The 17,755-nt window shown below is 35.3% G+C and overlaps 1 protein-coding gene across 4 annotated transcripts in view; it reads left to right on the forward strand.

Annotated features, from left to right (window-relative positions):
• The window catches only part of slc4a4a (solute carrier family 4 member 4a), a 60,327-nt gene that overhangs the window by 31,985 nt on the left and 10,587 nt on the right, over window positions 1-17,755 (forward strand). For all 4 annotated transcript variants that reach the window (XM_032577861.1, XM_032577862.1, XM_032577863.1 and 1 more), the window contains 12 exons: window positions 1,007-1,083; window positions 8,079-8,236; window positions 9,138-9,225; window positions 9,908-10,062; window positions 11,660-11,773; window positions 12,295-12,469; window positions 12,551-12,684; window positions 13,892-14,166; window positions 14,926-14,996; window positions 15,229-15,414; window positions 15,840-15,953; window positions 17,120-17,281. In XM_032577861.1, the coding sequence (XP_032433752.1) occupies window positions 1,007-1,083; window positions 8,079-8,236; window positions 9,138-9,225; window positions 9,908-10,062; window positions 11,660-11,773; window positions 12,295-12,469; window positions 12,551-12,684; window positions 13,892-14,166; window positions 14,926-14,996; window positions 15,229-15,414; window positions 15,840-15,953; window positions 17,120-17,281 (1,709 nt within the window). The remainder of the gene's footprint in view (window positions 1-1,006; window positions 1,084-8,078; window positions 8,237-9,137; window positions 9,226-9,907; window positions 10,063-11,659; window positions 11,774-12,294; window positions 12,470-12,550; window positions 12,685-13,891; window positions 14,167-14,925; window positions 14,997-15,228; window positions 15,415-15,839; window positions 15,954-17,119; window positions 17,282-17,755) is intronic.

A 17,755-nucleotide genomic window follows, 5' to 3' on the forward strand; every position in this document is an offset into this window, starting at 1 on the left:
TTAACTGACTGAACAAATTAAAGTTGTTTTCTTATGTTTGACCAAGCCGGTGAAGCTGTTGGTGTTTTTAAGTGAGCTGTACTGGTGCAGAACTATTAAATCTATTTGGAATTCAGTACACTTATATCCGTGTTTATCGGATCGGTATCGGCCGATACTAAACCTCAGATATTGATATCTGAAATGAAAAAAGTGGATCAGTGCATCCCTAGAGGGAGATACAGTAGTTGTGTGTTTTAAGTGTTGTGTGGATTGGGAGAAAACTTACTTTGTTTCCATTGAATTAAGTAAAAAAAAGAAAAGAAAATGTGAATAAGGCACCAGTTTCCATCCACTGGTTTTAGTGAGTAATTTTGTCAGATGTTGACGTTACGATTGGCTGTAAGAAACAGGAAGTGGAGATTGCAAACTAGCACAGATTTTCTTTTTTTCATCTCAGAAAAATGGAGAGAGTACTCTTTTCTGAGCTGGAGGTTTGAACTTTGAAATATTTCTGATTTTCGTGCCTATGGTAAAACATTGAACCAGCCAGGGCCGGATTTATAAGGATGTGGGCCCCTGGGTGGAACCAAGTTTGGTCCCCTATTCACAAAGAAAACATTAAATTAACAATGCAAATTACAGTGCATGAGGTAGTCCCAAAAATCAGCAGGTATGAACTGATGCATGGTAGGTTTAATACATCAAAACTCCATGTTGTTCCTAAAGACATCGACTTTTATATTTTTCTATTGTGTATATATTCATAAAAATCATAAAAATTAATCAGCTTACCTCCCAAAATATTTCTCAGCTACAGGGATTCATTTTTAGATTCATAGACATTCATTTTTTCATTTCTGGCTTTGAGCTTGCATGGATATTGCAGCGGAGCGGTAAAGGTTCTGGTGATGTCTCTGGGCCACTGTCTTTCTCCTGGGTCTCCTCCTCCTCCATCATTTTATCCCATTCTCAGCTCTGAAAAACCGACAAATTTAAAACTTAATCTGTTTCTGCGTCACATCAGATAGTCCGACAACGCCTCACAAGAACCTGACATCCAGCAGCATGAATGACATCTCTGACAAACCAGAGAAAGACCAGGTGAGTCAACCGACATCTGTTATTGCTTCACCATGTTTCTGATATTACACTGCAAAAACACAACATTTTACTGAGTAAATTTGGTTTAAATTCCAGTGGACATATATTAGTTCACTTGAAATAAGACAAAACTAATTTACAAGTAAGTTTTCAGCCAGAAATAGGAGCTTGTGTTAAGTAAAATTAATTAACTTAATATTGATGAAAGAGTGCAGGTTCCACTGGGAAATTATTTCACTTATAACATGAGAAAAAATGCTTGTAATAAGTGAAATAATCTGCCAATGAAAGTAGTACTTTTCAGATTGATTGACTCAAAACAATAAATTGTAAAGAAATGTTGGTGAAAAGTTAGTTTTGTCTCATTTCAAGTGTACTAAGATATTTACACCAGAAACTAAACAAAAATTACATGACAGACTTTGTGTTTTTGCATTTTTTTAATACAAATGTGCAAATTATTGAGGTGTAATCTTAAAAATTTTAAAGCTAATGTAGCTGCTGTCCTAAAATATCTAGAATACACACCTTTCCTTCTTTTATCTTGTAAAAAATATAGAATAACCTGGTGAGAACAAAACACACTAGAAATGCTGTCAGTTGTTGCTATGGTGACTCCCGCCTTTTTTGTCCTGAAGGGAAAAAGGGGAGGAGCTCAAATTCTCTGTTCATCAGACATGAACCACAACACTGATATATTGGGGGAAAAGTTTTTAATTCGATGAAAAATATTGTTGCCAAGTTTTTTGGTAATTAATGAATATAAATAATTTCTGTAATTTTAACTAAGTTAGAGCAAGAAAAGTTTGGTCTGATTTAACTTACGATCGTGACAAAAAAAGTACTTTTTATTCAGTCTATGTAAATATCTGGTTTCAACTGTATTGATGTTTTAATAAAATTTGGTTTAAGAAATGTAAAAATAATAGCTGCTAGTTTTGCCTTCTTTATTATGTTTTCCTTTATTTGTAAAAAGATTTTATCCGTTGATGTCTTTTATGGTTACATGACCTATAGGTTAAAGTTAAGTAGCTAAACAGTCCACCAGAAAAAAAGTATTTCCCTGAAAATAAGTGAAAAAACATTCAAAGTCCAATAAAAAACTTTGACAGACCTTCATAACCAACAATTAAACCAACAAAATGTGTAATTATTTACAACTTCCCAACAGCTTTTTGTCTTTTCTCTAGGTTACTGACCATAAATTCTCCACTTCTGTCCACAGTTCACTGCTGGAAATCTGAAGTCGATCTCTGTACGCTCAAACAGCACTAGAAAATGCCAAGCGTATTCTATTTTCTGGAAAATAACAGCGTATGAAAAGTGCTCCTCTCCAACTAAATGTCAAAAGCAGAGCGATGTTCTGGGAAAGGCAGAGAGGCGAAAAGTGTCTATCGTTTATTTAACATCTTAATGGAAATGACATTTGTAGGCAGCAGAGCCAGACGGGGGCTACGGCTTGATGTTGCCTCATCAAGAAATCGGTTCCCGCACTGCAAAAACACAAAATATTACAGGTACTTTTGTTCTAGTTCCTAGTGCACATATGTTAGTACACTTGAAATAAGACAAAACTAACTTACGAGTAACTTTTCAGCAAAATATAGGAGCTTATTTTGAGTTGATAATTCCTTAATATTGATTAAAACAAGTACTTATTTCATTGGCAGATTATTTAACTTTTAACAAGACATTTTTCCCATATTATATTAGTGAAATAATCTGCCAACAGAAGTACTTTTTCACAAATATTAAGAAATTATTGACATAAAATAATAAACGGAAACACTTTATTTGAAGGGATTTGTATAAGACTGACATAACACCTGTCATGAACACAAAGGAGTCTTAATGAATGTTTGACTGCTGTCATGAACTGTCATTTGGTAAATAATGACATCTTTAATGCCAAGATGCATTAAAAATGCACTAAAAGTGTCAGCTTTGCATTATTTATTAAATAACACTTTTAAAGAAAATGACATCAAAACATGCTTTGAAAGTCCATTAGAACTGTAATATTTCCATTTAAAGTGTCATGATTTACTGACAGACACTTCATGCCAACAGATATAAACATTCATGAAGACTCCTTCATGTTTGACAGTGTCATAGTTTTATTCACACTCCTTCAAATAAAGTGCTGCCAAACAAACTCATCTTTCTTGCTGAAAAATTACTTTTGTCTTATTTCATAACTACTAAGTTAGTTGCACTTGAAACTAAAAATACTTGCTAAGGTTTTGTGTTTTTGCAGTGTGCAAAGAAAGACTGAAACCCATATAATGTCTAATGTTTCCATCATCATTAGAAGTTCAATGCAAGAGTGTAAATATATAAAAAAATGTTTACATCTGTGGTTAATGTGTAAGGTTTGTGGAAAACAAGGATTTATTGATGATGGGTGTTACACGCCCAGTCACAAAAAGGTTGAAGTGAATTTCCATGTTTAGTTGTAACCCATTCTGAGAATTTGGTTGAGGTTTTTCCCAGGCAGATTTTATCAGCAAATTCCCAACATTTGGGAAATGTTGCTAATCCTCAAGAACACCAGAAGCTAGCTTTGGTACTTTTATGATCATTTCGATCTCTTGATTGATCGGGAAGAAATATGGAAACATTTCTGCTGAGAGAAATGGGAAAAGAGAAGTTCTATTTACCGTTAATTTGCAATGCTTATTCAGTTCCATTTTGAAATGGCTTATTTTTCTGTAAAGGGAAATTAACTCCCGTAACTCATTTAATGTGGAGTATCTTCAGTAGTTGCAGATGGTGATGCTGTGGGCAGAAAGGGACTTCAGTAGCAGTCATTGGTCATGTTTGTGTCCAATTGTCATGCAGATTTTATGCAAACTTTTAATATGTTGCAGAAAAGGAAAATACAAATGTTGCTTGTTCACATTTACTGCTTTTAAATTATGATTTTGTCAGATGTTGATGCTACGTTTAGCTGTGATAAACAGGAAGTAGAGGTTGCAAACTAACATGGACCAAAAAGTTTCCACTCCATTCTGGATGTTCGTGCCTCTGGTAAGGCACAGACCCACCAGTGGAAGGGAATGTTTGCTTCATCAGACCTTTTGTTTCCATCTCTCATTTAGCACATAAACTCTTTTTCTGAAAATCCAAAAAATAACAACCTAAATCGAGCGTAAAGACTTTTTTGCAAAATTGAGGAAGTCATTTTGAATTTTCCCATTTCCATCGGCTGTTTCTAATGTAATTCTTCAAAATACACATGAAAAAATGTTGAAGCAAAGTTAATTTGTAAACAAAACAAACCAGTTTCTGTAATAAATTAACCTTAAACAGAACTTTATCTCTTATTCCATCTTTGAATATACATTTGATCTGATTGGTGAATAGTTACCACAACTCAAGAGATAAATTACCAGGAAACAGTTCAGAGGGATTCCACTAGCTACAATCATTTCCTGTCACGACTGATAAGTTGGAGATAAAACGGCGACAGAAACAAAGGCAGATTTGCAGTGCCTTGTAAACACAACGTCAGCACAGAGTAACTTGTTGTCAAGTGAAAGAAAAGCAGCAGCATCCTGTGGGAGGCTTTTCTTTAAGATTTTTCAGAAAACTATATCATTTTTCCTCCACTTCAAAATCATGCAGTACTTTGTTGCTGCGTTGCTCTATCTCAGGTGAATCCATATAAATAGCATTAGAGCTTAATGCAATTCGTCGAGCTTGCATTAAGCTTGCATTATTCTATTCTATTCTATTTTCTATCTTCAGGCAGAAGATACAGAGCAATCAGAACAAGAACCAACCGTCTCAGAGACAGTTTCTACCCGATAGCAATAACAAAACTAAATGCAATCAAAAACAACCATTAATCATCATAAGTGATGTATGTGAGAATGTGGCTGTTCTTATTTATTTGTTTTTTTTGTTTTTTTTTACCAGTTATTTGTTAATTCTTACATTGTGTGTGAATTGTGAGACAGTTATTTTTTGTTTTTAAACATATGCACTGACTGATGGCACCTTTTGAATTTCGTTGTCCTTGTGACAATGACAATAAAGATTTATCTTATCTTATCTTATCTTATTTTCCCCATATCCGATGTTTTTCATGCCAGTCTGAGCCACAGCTATTATAATTAACTAAAATAAACAAAAATAACAAAGCGGAAATTGAGAAAACACTTTGGTTAACTGTAATAAATAAAAACAGTAATTAATGGGAAAACAATTATAACTAAATGCGTTTATAAAACTAAAACATACTGCAATTATAGATATAATATTCTTTATTTTTGTTTTTATTAATCTATTAACCTTTCAAACTGATGTGAAATTTCTTTATTTTTCCCCACACAAGCAGTTTACGTCAGCTGTCAGCAAATTACGGCACTACATACTCCAAACTCGCGGCTACGCTAGGTTAGGCTAGGCTAGGCTAGGCTAGTCCTCAAAATGCAAAAGTTGGGAGAAAACACCAGTTGGTTGTTCACAATTAATTTAATAATTTAAAAAAATATATCTTCTGTTGAATATTGCCCAATCATAATCACAATGTAACACTTTTTGAATGCTGCACCTAAAAATTAACTTTGAAAAAACTAAAGCTATTACTAAAACTACCAAAAGGTAACCTAAAACCTGTCTTTCCTGGTTTGTTTCCTGGTGCTTTTCATGTGACACACTAAAATCTGTACAGTTCGGGTCAAGATGCAATGCTTAGGACTTTTGCCTTTTGGATGAAACTGGTTTGAGAAAATAGTGACAAGAACCAGAAATCCTGACATGAAACTTTCATAGTTTAATTTAAGCAATTTGAACAAAATTGATTGTTTGAAAAGCCTCTTCTGCAGTAAATTTGGTAAATTCAGGTAGCCAAAACGTCAGCTAATATGCTTAATGAGTAAATGCCCCTCACTAAATAAACCCTTCCCACCCAATGGGGACATTTTAAGAAAATAAATTCCTCAACTTCAGCTGCAGTTTCACTGTGTGCTTTTTATTTGACATACTTTTTTTTTTAATTTCATCTTTATTAATTCTCAAGGAAGTATTATTCACATTACCTTAGGCCTCTACATCAAAAAACTAACTTCAATATTTTAAATAATATTGAAATATTGAGAAGTAGACCATCACATTATAATAGTCAAAACGAAAATGCAACTTCACTTCCCTGAGAAAGAGCGTGTGAAAGAAGAAACAACAGAAAAGAAAAAATTAAGTTAGAAATGTCAAAAGCAAACCACAAAACAAGAATACACCAACGAAAAACATAGAATTAAATCATTATGAAGTCGTGGATTATCGAGGAGATTTAATCAAGTTTGGTCCCTACAAATGAAATCGGATCTTTTACGTTTTACACAATCTACAAATCTGCCACCACTGACAGAATTGTTCTGTCTTGTGATTGAGAGAGGCTGTTATTTTTTCCATTTCGTACATGTTGAATGTTATGTTGTTGACATCCTTTTGTCTGGAAATTAATAACTGTTTTGGAAAACTTCCCATGAAACTAACAGTGAAGTCCAAGGAACACGGGTCCAAAAGTCAACCTGTGGTTGTGTCTTAGTAAATGTTTTCCATCCCTCTTACCTTTATGTTCTGCTGGTAGTAATGGTAATAAGTACCACAGTACTATTCCACAACAATCTGACCCAGATGGTGAGGATTTGTTTACATATTGTGGTCATAAAATACCCCAATTTTAGTAAAATAACATATGAAGACATATCTGTTATCTGATTGCAGTACCTCTGCTTTTCCCTTACTGATTTATTTTCATTAACTTTTATTTTCAGAGAGAATTTATCTTTATTTCCCACTCCCAGTTGAGTGTTTCTTTTTAAATGTAAAGATATAATTACATATCAGTATTTCCTCTGGCAGTTTTAATTGTCCGACTCATTTTATCTTCATGGTGAAACTGCGGTGCCAACATTTTGTTTTGTTAAAAGTAGATGCTTAAAAATCCTGAAGCCTTTGACTTCCCATCTCTCTGTTTATTTATTTAATTTACAGTTTAAAATGAACATGCTGACATCAACAAACATTTTGAATGAAAAGGAGTAGTTGGAAAAAGTTAAGCATCAAAATACAACACAAACTGTGTGTATACATATATATATATATATATGAAAAATAATAATAAAGAAAAAAAATTCTTTGCAATGATACACTTAACTGAGTTAATATACTTCATTGTGCCTTTTATTAGTTTCTTAAATTGTTTCTTTAGACAGATTTGTTGCATAAACAAAAATACGACATTTAATTTTTTAATTCTGACATTTTACAAGTTAATCTTAAACAACAATTTAATTGTTACTGTTTGGGATTCTATATACGACACATTAAACAGAAAAAAATTAATTTCAACAACTCGATTAACTAAATAAAGAAAAGATAAATAAGTCAGGATAAAAAAGAAATCTTGACACCAGAACAGAAACTAACATCTTCCTCATTTCTGCTCTTGGTGGTTCAACCAATCAGAGCCAAGGAAAATAAATGCTGCTCCTGGATTGGCTGCTTTCCAAACATCAGCCAATAACGTGTCAAGTAGCATAGCTTCCCAAACTTAATTTTCTTTAAAATATTTCAGATATGAACTGCAAAATTGGAATTATTATTACAAAAATCTATGAACCGTGAATCACGAATGTACATGGATTCACTGAGCATTTGAAAAGAGTTATTCAACTGAAGTGAACTTTATATTTCCTGATAAGATTTTTTTATTATTACTGACAAATTGACCAGAAATATATATTTTTTAATTGTGATGATGGATGGGGGCAAGCTCTTTAAATTTAGAAAATAATAATAGAAAGTCAAAATAAATGTAACATTTAATAAATGTTATTAAGCACACAGCGGAAAGACTTAAATATTTCCATAAATGCCAAACATTCAGAGCCTTTTTTAAACTCCAAGAATCCAACTTATTTGATTTAAATTGTTTAATTTAAGGCAAACTCATTATTTCTTTTGTTTTCTTTTGTTTATTCCAGCTGAAAAACAAGTTTATGAAGAAGTTGCCAAGAGACGCGGAGGCCTCCAACGTTCTGGTGGGGGAGGTGGACTTCCTGGACGCCCCGTTTGTGGCGTTTGTTCGTCTGCAGCAAGCCGTGATGCTGGGAGCGTTGACCGAAGTTCCCGTTCCCACCAGGTGGCCGACATTCAAAAATTAACTCTGAAATATGCAGCAGAATCAGGAATTATAACTTTATTTTCACATTAGTTCTACATTTAAGTTTTAATTTCAGTCAAGCAATCAGAAACCAGACAGAAGCATTTAATTATAAAATGTTTTCTCCTTCATTGATTTAGCGCACAGGTGTCCGAAACGTTTTGCAACAGATTTGAACTTTTTTTAGGGGAAAAAATTAATTTTTTTCCACTTAGGGAAAAAAAGGATTCTGACTTTTTTCTCAAAATTCAGATTTATGATCTCTGAAGATTAAAGTCAAAATTTTGTAGGGAAAAAGTCAAAATTCTGAGAATAAAAGGTCAAAACTCTCAGATTAACGTCAGAATTCAGGGAGAAAAAAATGCAGAAGCGATTCTATTATCAAAACAAACTAAACACACAATATTGAAATGAAACATACTTGAATCTGTAAATCATTTTCGATGGATTCGAGGTTATGAGAACATGATCCAAGTTTCTTTTAATTATATATAGTTTTTTTTATTCAAGTCCTCCATTTTAGCCTCATTTAGTAAATGGGTTCACCCCAGTTCTACTTTTGAGTAAAAGTTACTGGATGTTTGTGATGCTATGTAGTATCAAATTAAAATAAACGCAAAAAAATGTGATTAATAAGAGATGAATAATTTGTGTCGTTGCTTAAGTTTTCCATTTTAAGATGACTGCATTATTTTTTAATCAGTAAATATTTTATTAATTTGTTTTATGCATATTACCCCCAACATTCTGGTAAAATAAATCTGTGCTAAACTTTAATTGTGGACAAGGGCCGCACAGATTCATTCCAAGAGCCGCAGATGGCCCCCGCGCCACACTTTGGACACCCCTGAGTAATTCTCTGCTTTGTTTCTTTCTGTAGGTTTTTGTTCATACTGCTTGGACCCAAAGGCAAAGCAAAGTCATATCATGAGATTGGCAGAGCAATCGCCACACTGATGTCTGATGAGGTTAGACTGGCTCATAAATTCACTGAAATTATACTTCAATAGTACTTCTTATGTGGTACAAAAGTACTAAATGAGTAAACAAAATGATCTGGAAGATTGCAGCTCAAAGATGTGCTTGAAATTCACTCTGATTAGTAGTTGGTTGCCTTCTTCTTTAACAAACTTGATTTTTACTGCAGGTAAGATACTGACTACTGCTGACTAACTCACAGAACCCCCTTTATAAAAAAGCTAAACTGTCCCTTTGAAACAAATAATTTCTTGTAAACTTTGAAAAAACTACAGGAGGCCTGCACTTTTACTCCTTTCTCACCTTTTGAAAACAGAAAATATTTTCACTTTTATTTAGAATTATTTGGTCTTAGTCATTTGCCAAATGCTGTTTACTGAGTGGAAAATCATTTAAATTTTTGCTTCTGTGATAATTAATTGCAAAGCAAACAAATAAAATAAACTCAAAGACCCCTGAGGTAAGAATTTGAGTTGATTAAAGTGATAAAATGGCGTTGCTCTCCACAGTTTTTGGGTTGATTAGATGGGATTAGTTGTTTATTTAGTGTTTGTAAGTCGCTGCTCTCTTCCCTTTTTAGTAATCCTCAGATCTGCTATCACAGTTCACTGGAGTCACATGCTTTCACGTCACACTTTTTCCGCTCCAATACGTCTCTCTGTTTGTTCGCAGGTCTTTCATGATATTGCCTACAAGGCGAAGGACAGGCAGGACCTGCTGGCCGGGATCGATGAGTTCCTGGACGAGGTGATTGTTCTTCCTCCTGGAGAGTGGGACCCCACCATCAGGATAGAGCCTCCCAAATCTCTACCATCCTCTGATAAAAGGTCAAAAATGCATAAAATCACAAAATCTTTAGAGTATTTTTGGTACCCAGCTTATGTTGCATATAATATCCTCTAATAAACAACAAACAGATTTATGTTTCATTTAGAGTGCCTTGCAAAGGAATGTTTTAGTGGTGGGAGTCTTTTACTATCTCACGACTTAATTCAAAATTATTCGTAATAATTTCTCCTTTAATCTATAGGTGTGTAAAGAATACTTGTGATCTACTGCAATGAGAAACAAATGGAGACATTAAAGTGGCATTTTAAATATTAATCAAGCAATTTTTTTCCTTTTACTCCTTCTTTGCATCCTTTGTTTTGTTTTTACAAAGCGTTTTATTTCTGCAGATGGCAATAGAACCATATTACCATATTATATTGTCAGGACATGGTGACAGTTTTGACAAATATATAGAAAACAAATGTTTATAAAAGCTACAAACTTCAACTTCATTGTAGTAAAACATATTAATATAAAGTACTGTAGTGATGAACTGAATTGCTAGTGTAGGAAAGGGTAAGAGGTTCTTAAAGGGGCAAAGGTCAGTTTCCATGGATCAGATGCAAAATCTAATTTCTTTAGTATATGTAGCATTTTCATAACAAATGTAGGTAACACACTTACTGGAAAATACATAATAAACCCTCTTCAAAGTGGATCTATTACCTAAAATTCATATATTTTATGTTTTCATTCTTCCATTTGGGTCTCAAATGCTTCTAAAACAGCCCATTAAAAAAAATAACACCCAGCCTTTTGTTGGCAATAAGTTTATGTTTTTTGGTGTCTGGAAAATGAGCCTTCTCAAAAACCTGCGGAATGTTACATATCAGCAGACACTGCCTGTCACCTAGCAACCCCAGTGAAGCCTAGCCCTGTTACCTAGCAACCTGAGCTGAGCTCCAGCACGACTGGTCAGCAAATTGTACCGCTTTACAATGACTGCTGGAAAAGACAAGTGCTTTGGTGTTGACCATCCAGAAACCACTTGTTGCGTTCTTGCTGGTTGTGCAGGAGGCTCCACTTCCGACATTCAGAGATGTACGGGTGTACAAATGCGCATCCGTTTGCATTTTTAGTCTTTGAGTAGGGGGGCGTGGTCAGCACCAGCTTATTTGGCTTTAAAGTCACAATTAAATCAGACTGAAATCTCATTAACTAAGAATGATTTGTGGAAAAAATATAAGGAACATGTTTTGTGTAGGCCATAGATCTATGCTAACCTGTTCAGGAAACATAGTAGGTCCTCAGAATGCTGTGTGAGCATGACAGGCTACAGAATCACCCAAATGCATCCAGCTGCGCAGCACACCGTTTAATTATGAAGCTGCCACAGTTTGTATTATATAAACCTGCAGTCAGCACTGATCAATCATGCTATTTAATCTCCTAATGTATCAGCATCATCCAACTGGAAACAGGAAGAAAGTAGGTGACATCATGACGGAAAAGGTAACGGTTAAATCAGGTTGTGTGAGCAGCTTCAGTGGGCCAAAAGTTGACCTAAATCAAATAAATAATTCCAGGCGGCTTTGTGTTAGTCAGATGTTGCACTATCACAGCAGCAACTGGAGAAACTTATTTCCGTTTTAGGAAAAACATGTACGCAGGAGGAGATTCCCAGATGAACGGAGACATGCCTCATGATGGCGGTCATGGAGGAGGAGGCGGGCACGCTACGGGGGACGAGCTGAAGAAGACAGGAAGGTATAAAAATAAACATTATTGAGGTTTATATGGATAATTTTTATTTCTTAGATTGTATGCTGCAAAAACACAAAATCTTACCAAGTATGTTAGTCTAGTTTCTACCGAAAATATCTTAGTAAACTTGAAACAAGACAAAACTAACTTTTCAGCAAAATATAGCAGCTTGTTTTAAGTCAGTAATTCCTTAATAATCACGAAAAGGTTTTTGTTCCATTGGCAGATTATTTAACTTATAACATGAGAAAAATGTCTTGTTATAAGTGAATTAGACAAGACATTTTCCCCATGTTTTTAGTGAAGTAATTTGCCAATGAAACCAGTAGTTTTTCATCAGTATTAAAGAATTATTGGCTTAAAACAGGTTTCTATATGTTGCTGAACAGTTACTTGTAAATTAGTTTTCTTATTTCAAAGATATTTGCTGTAGAAACTAGACTAAAGTACTTGGTAAGATTTTTTGTTTTTGCAGTGTAATTAAGAATCTCATCCCGTTATTAAGTCAGTTTTTTTGTCGTCAGGTTTTGTGGTGGTCTCCTTCTTGACATCAGGAGAAAAGCGCCTTTCTTTATCGGTGACTTCACCGACGCTCTTCACATTCAGGCCCTGTCGGCCATTTTGTTTATTTACCTGGGAACTGTGACGAACGCCATCACCTTCGGTGGTCTGCTGGGGGACGCTACAGAAAACATGCAGGTCAGAGCGCGTTTTTACCCAACGTGTGTCAACCAAACTGTCTGATTTCCTGTTTTTAACCCTCCCTCTCCATGTTTGCAGGGTGTGCTGGAGAGTTTTCTGGGCACTGCCATCGCTGGTGGCGTTTTCTGCTTGTTGGGGGGTCAGCCTCTCATTATTCTGAGCAGCACCGGTCCGGTTCTGGTGTTTGAAAGGCTTCTCTTTAACTTCAGCAGGTAAGTTTTGCATCTCCTCAGTCTACCTCTGAATTAGAGTTTTAAGAAATATGAAAAAAGATGTTAGTCTTGTTACTGTCTTGTAATTACACAAAGTAAATCAAATTTATCTTCATCTTGTTGGAAAGAAATCTCAACCTAGAGGGTAAACATGAACGAAAACTCACCAAACTTTACCAAAAATTGTTCCCCTGGTTTAAATTTTAGTATTTTTGATTGAATTAAAAATGGCCCTGACTAAACAGCTCTACAGCGCCCCCTAATGTGAGACAGGCCAACTGGTAAATAGTAGGGAGCTGAAGTTTGGGACATATGTAGAACCCTGTGAAACAATAAGAAACCCAACAGGAAGTCAGCCATTTTGGGTCAAAAGGTAATTTTTGCACTTTTTTACGTTTATGATTTAGTACTAATTACATTTATTAAATAAAAATGTTCCGATATGGAAGAAATATGCCTGACACGTTGCCATAGCAACTGATAACAACGCCACTCTATGTATCAGGATTCAACACAAAAAGACACTCAAACATTTCCCACACAAAGAACAGAATATTCATGTTCATTTTGTGATCATTAATAAGTGATCGCTGTAGTAGATGAGCTATTCCTGCTATTAGCTAATCTTACACTGCAGTGACTGATTAGCTACCCCTGCTATCAGCTAATCTAACAGAGTTGTGGTAGATTAGCTACTACTGCTATTAGCTAATCTTAACACTGCAGTGACTGATTAGCTACCGTTGCTATCAGCTAATCCAACACAGTTGTGGTAGATTAGCTAATTTAAACACCTGCTCTACTGATGAACTGTCAGAGTTGATGTTTAGGTCACCTTTTTAAAAACTTTGTAACTGAAACGAAATGCACAGAAACCCACAGCACATTAAGATTGTCAAAGTCAAGCTAGCATAACTGACCTACTTTCCTTTCCCTCAATATTTGTTTTTAAATTTAAACTTTTTCCTGACCTTGTTATCTAGTTGTAGTGTTGGCAGTTATTAGCAAAGCACTGCATCACTTTTTGTTTTACATATCACGCGGACATTTAAGATTTAGCTCATTATATTTCCAACTTAGCAGCTAAGACCAATGCTAGTCATTGTTAGCGAGCAGCTTTTTGCTCTCCACTGGGAAATGGGGGAGGGATCTCCATGTCGTGAACTTCTCTGATTTTGATAGTGTTTTGTGTCTTTTTTCTACTCAGGGACAACGATTTCGACTACATGGAGTTCCGGCTGTGGATCGGCCTGTGGTCGGCGTTCTTCTGCCTGGTGCTCGTTGCCACTGACGCCAGCTTCCTGGTGAAGTACTTCACCCGCTTCACGGAGGAGGGCTTCTCCTGTCTCATCAGCTTCATCTTTATCTACGATGCCTTCAAGAAGATGATCAAATTAGCTCACCACTACCCCATCAACTCAGTGTACAGCACGGAAAACATCACGCGGTACGGATGTCTCTGCATGGGCCCCGCGCTCTTAGGTGAGCTGTGCGTTTCATCTAAAGATTTTACATCAGACGAATTTCACTCACAGGAAATTAACTCTTTGGAGGGAATAAAAATACAGATTTTAGGCTTTTTTTTTTTTGCTTTAAAATTTCTTTTAAAATGGCAGTAAAGTTGCCCCCCCCCCCCCCGTCTTCAAATTAAACAAACTTGGTTTCAATTGATGTTGCGCAAACATTTAACTATACTACAAACTATAGACTATATATAGACTATAAACATCTTGTATAATTTTTTATGTCAATAGAAGTTAACATAAAATATTATATTTTATATTAATAATAAAGTAACGTAATTATTTTATGAATTATAATAGCAAATTATAATAATAATGATTTAAATAAAATTTTATGTTAATAAAATATTTTTTAATATTTAAGAAATATTAATAAATATTTCCAAAGGTCATTAAAGGTCAGCCAGACGCCACAAATTTACAAAATCAAACAAAATATAGTTCCAATCAATTGCGTTACATTTGTATAGCAAAAAGTTTTGTGTGTGCCATTTGTTGTTCTTTTTTTAAAACATCATTTATCAAGATGATTTATCAAAATTCTTATAAGAATTTTGTTTAATAATAAATAGTGAAGAATATGATAAATACCCATTCCTTCTTTCCAGGTGCCTAAACCTGTGAATAGTGAATAGATTAGGAAAGTAAAACACACAGATTAGTTGCTATTTAAATGTTTTATAGAAATAAAAACAACTTTTTGTCGTGTGTTTGGCAGAAAATGAGACGGAGCTGCTTGACGATCCTTTAGAAGACACGTCAATGTGGTACATGAACTACACAGGCCTGGTGAGTTTTTCTTGCATTTAAATCCACATTCCAGGAAAAATGTTAAACATTAAATGAAATGAATAGATAATGTCTGATGTTAAACTTCAGTTTTTCTGTACAAACATTTTCCAGAAGCATTGTTCAACCTGATGGACTTTATCCAGTGTTTAATTCTTATAATTAGGTGAAAATTAAGCCTGGTGATTGAGTGTGTGTGGCATAATTACAGTGTTTTATTTGTTGTGTTCAGCCACCAAACCGCTCATGGTCGAGCCTCACCATGTCAGAGTGTTTAATGTACAAAGGAGAGCTGGTGGGAGAGGCGTGTGGCTACGTCCCAGACATCACCCTCATGTCCTTCATCCTCTTCTTCGGTACCTACACCACCTCCATGTGTCTTAAGAAGTTCAAAACAAGCCCCTTTTTCCCCACCTCTGTGAGTACTGCCACATCAACTTTTGTTAAATTGAGATATTGTGGTTTTGCATTGCATTGGCATCATACTAAGAATATAGCAAGAAACAAAAACAAAACAGGGTGGACATGTCGGTGTTCCCGTGGCGCCCACAGACAATTTTCACATGCGTTGCCAGACGAGGCCAGTAGAGAAGATTTGTGTGGCACAACTAAATTATAAACAAAGAAGAAGGAATTAAAAAATACACAAAAGAGGAGTTTTTAAAGAGACAGAAGCCCAATTTCAAGGTGTTAAACTAGGAAGTCGAAGTCATATTTGATATATATAAAATTTTTATAACAACTAAGGTTAACATAGTTACTTGATTTTACTATGAAGTGACGCCATGTGGCTGGAAAACACAGCACTGCCCCTTTAATAGAGCATCTTTTCCTCCCAACCAGGTGAGGAAACTCATCAGTGACTTCGCCATCATCTTGGCCATCCTTATCTTTTGTGGAGTTGATATTTTCGTGGGAGTTGACACTCCTAAACTTATCGTGCCAACCGAATTTAAGGTGAGCTCCTGCTTTTTTAAATTATTATTGTTATTATTTAAAGTGATCCACGATTAGTTGAACATGTTGGCCTAAATATGTTGTAATTTTTCTATTAACTAAAAAATTTGTGGTATGCCAAAACTCATAATTACTTCAAAAATATGCATCTTTTGTTATATTTTTTAACCTGGGAGGTAGGCATTTTTTCACAGATGGGTTGATGACGTCAACCCATCTGTACTGAAGTCTACAGAGTAAACACAGGAAGGCTAACTGTACCCGAGTAGCGGTTTATCATATTGCGTTTGACTGGAGTAATTTTAGATAATGCCACACTGTGTCACTGTTGGCTGTAATGTGAGGTGAATCTGAATCGCATCCCACATGAAAAAAAAAGAAGAAAATTTGTAGCCGAACACGGCTTCCGAAGGACCTACATTTGTGCTCTCAACATTTCTTTCCAGAAGACTTTGTCATTTGTAAGAGCAAAACTGAAGAAGACTCTAACAGGTGATTGTTAGCTTAACAAGCTAAAAACAAATGCAGTTCTTATCCACAAAATGCCTAAAACCTGGGAGGAGCATCAGAGACGGGCAGAGCTGGAAGCACTTTAAAATGCTAACGGAGCTAATGCTACTGCTGCCGGTGCTGAATATGAAACCACTGATCCGCCTGGACCCTAAACAACTGTTACTGGACCAGAACTACTTACCGGATCACACAGTTTAACCAGAGGTATCATTCATTGTTTCATTTTTGAAGATGATGGCAGCAGCAACACCAGCAGCTCCAACTCTGTCCTCTTCCTCGTTTTGGTCCTCCTCATCTTCATCACCTCTTGTGATTTCTACATTCCCATTGATTTCAACGCACTTCGGTTCAAATTAAAAAAGCCTAAAGACCTTACTCATTGTGGGGAGCTAGGGCACTTGAATCAAGTAGACGTCATTTACCCAGAATGCATTGCAGCATGAACAAGATGGCGACGTTCGTATGAAGATAATTTAACTAAACAGCCTATTATTACTGTATTGTTTTTATATCTAAAATAAAGCCTGTTGTTACATGTAATCGTGGATCCCTATAAGGTGAACAAAAAAAAGACAAGATGCTAAATTTATAAGAGTCAGATGTCATATTTGTAAAACAACATGGTGGATCCTTTTATTTTTCTCTCTCTGCAGCCAACAAGCCCGAAGCGGGGTTGGTTTGTGCCCCCGTTTGGAGGAAACCCCTGGTGGGTTTACCTGGCCTCCGCCCTGCCTGCTCTCCTCGTCACCATCCTGATCTTCATGGACCAACAGATCACCGCTGTGATTGTCAACAGGAAGGAGCACAAGCTAAAGGTGACATCACAAACCGTCCTTACAGAAAGTGTCAAGCTTCTGTTAAGATTGTTTCCAATAATAAGCAAATCCAGGCTAAATTCACCCTGTAGGTGAAAATCGTTCTCAGGGAAGTGAGAGATGTTTCACATGAGTGACTGCACCTTTCTCAGGTCAAAATGTAACCGCTGGCCGGTTTTAAATAGAAGCTGAGTCAATATTTATTTCTGTTTTATATTTAGATTTAATATTTATGGGTACAAACATGTGGACAAAATAATTTTTTGTCTTTTCTAGAAGTACCAGCATTTTTGTGCTGGCCTGTTTCATTAGTTTTCACTGAAAAAACACAAAACCTAGTGCAAATATTTTAGTACATTTGAAATAAGACAAAATAAACTAACAAGTTACATTTTACCAACATACATGTGCTTTTTTTAAAGCCAATATTTCCTTAATATTGATTTAAATATTGATTATTTCACTTATAACATG

Source organism: Xiphophorus hellerii, chromosome 12 (genome assembly GCF_003331165.1).
Source record: "Xiphophorus hellerii strain 12219 chromosome 12, Xiphophorus_hellerii-4.1, whole genome shotgun sequence".
Lineage (NCBI taxonomy): Eukaryota > Metazoa > Chordata > Actinopteri > Cyprinodontiformes > Poeciliidae > Xiphophorus > Xiphophorus hellerii.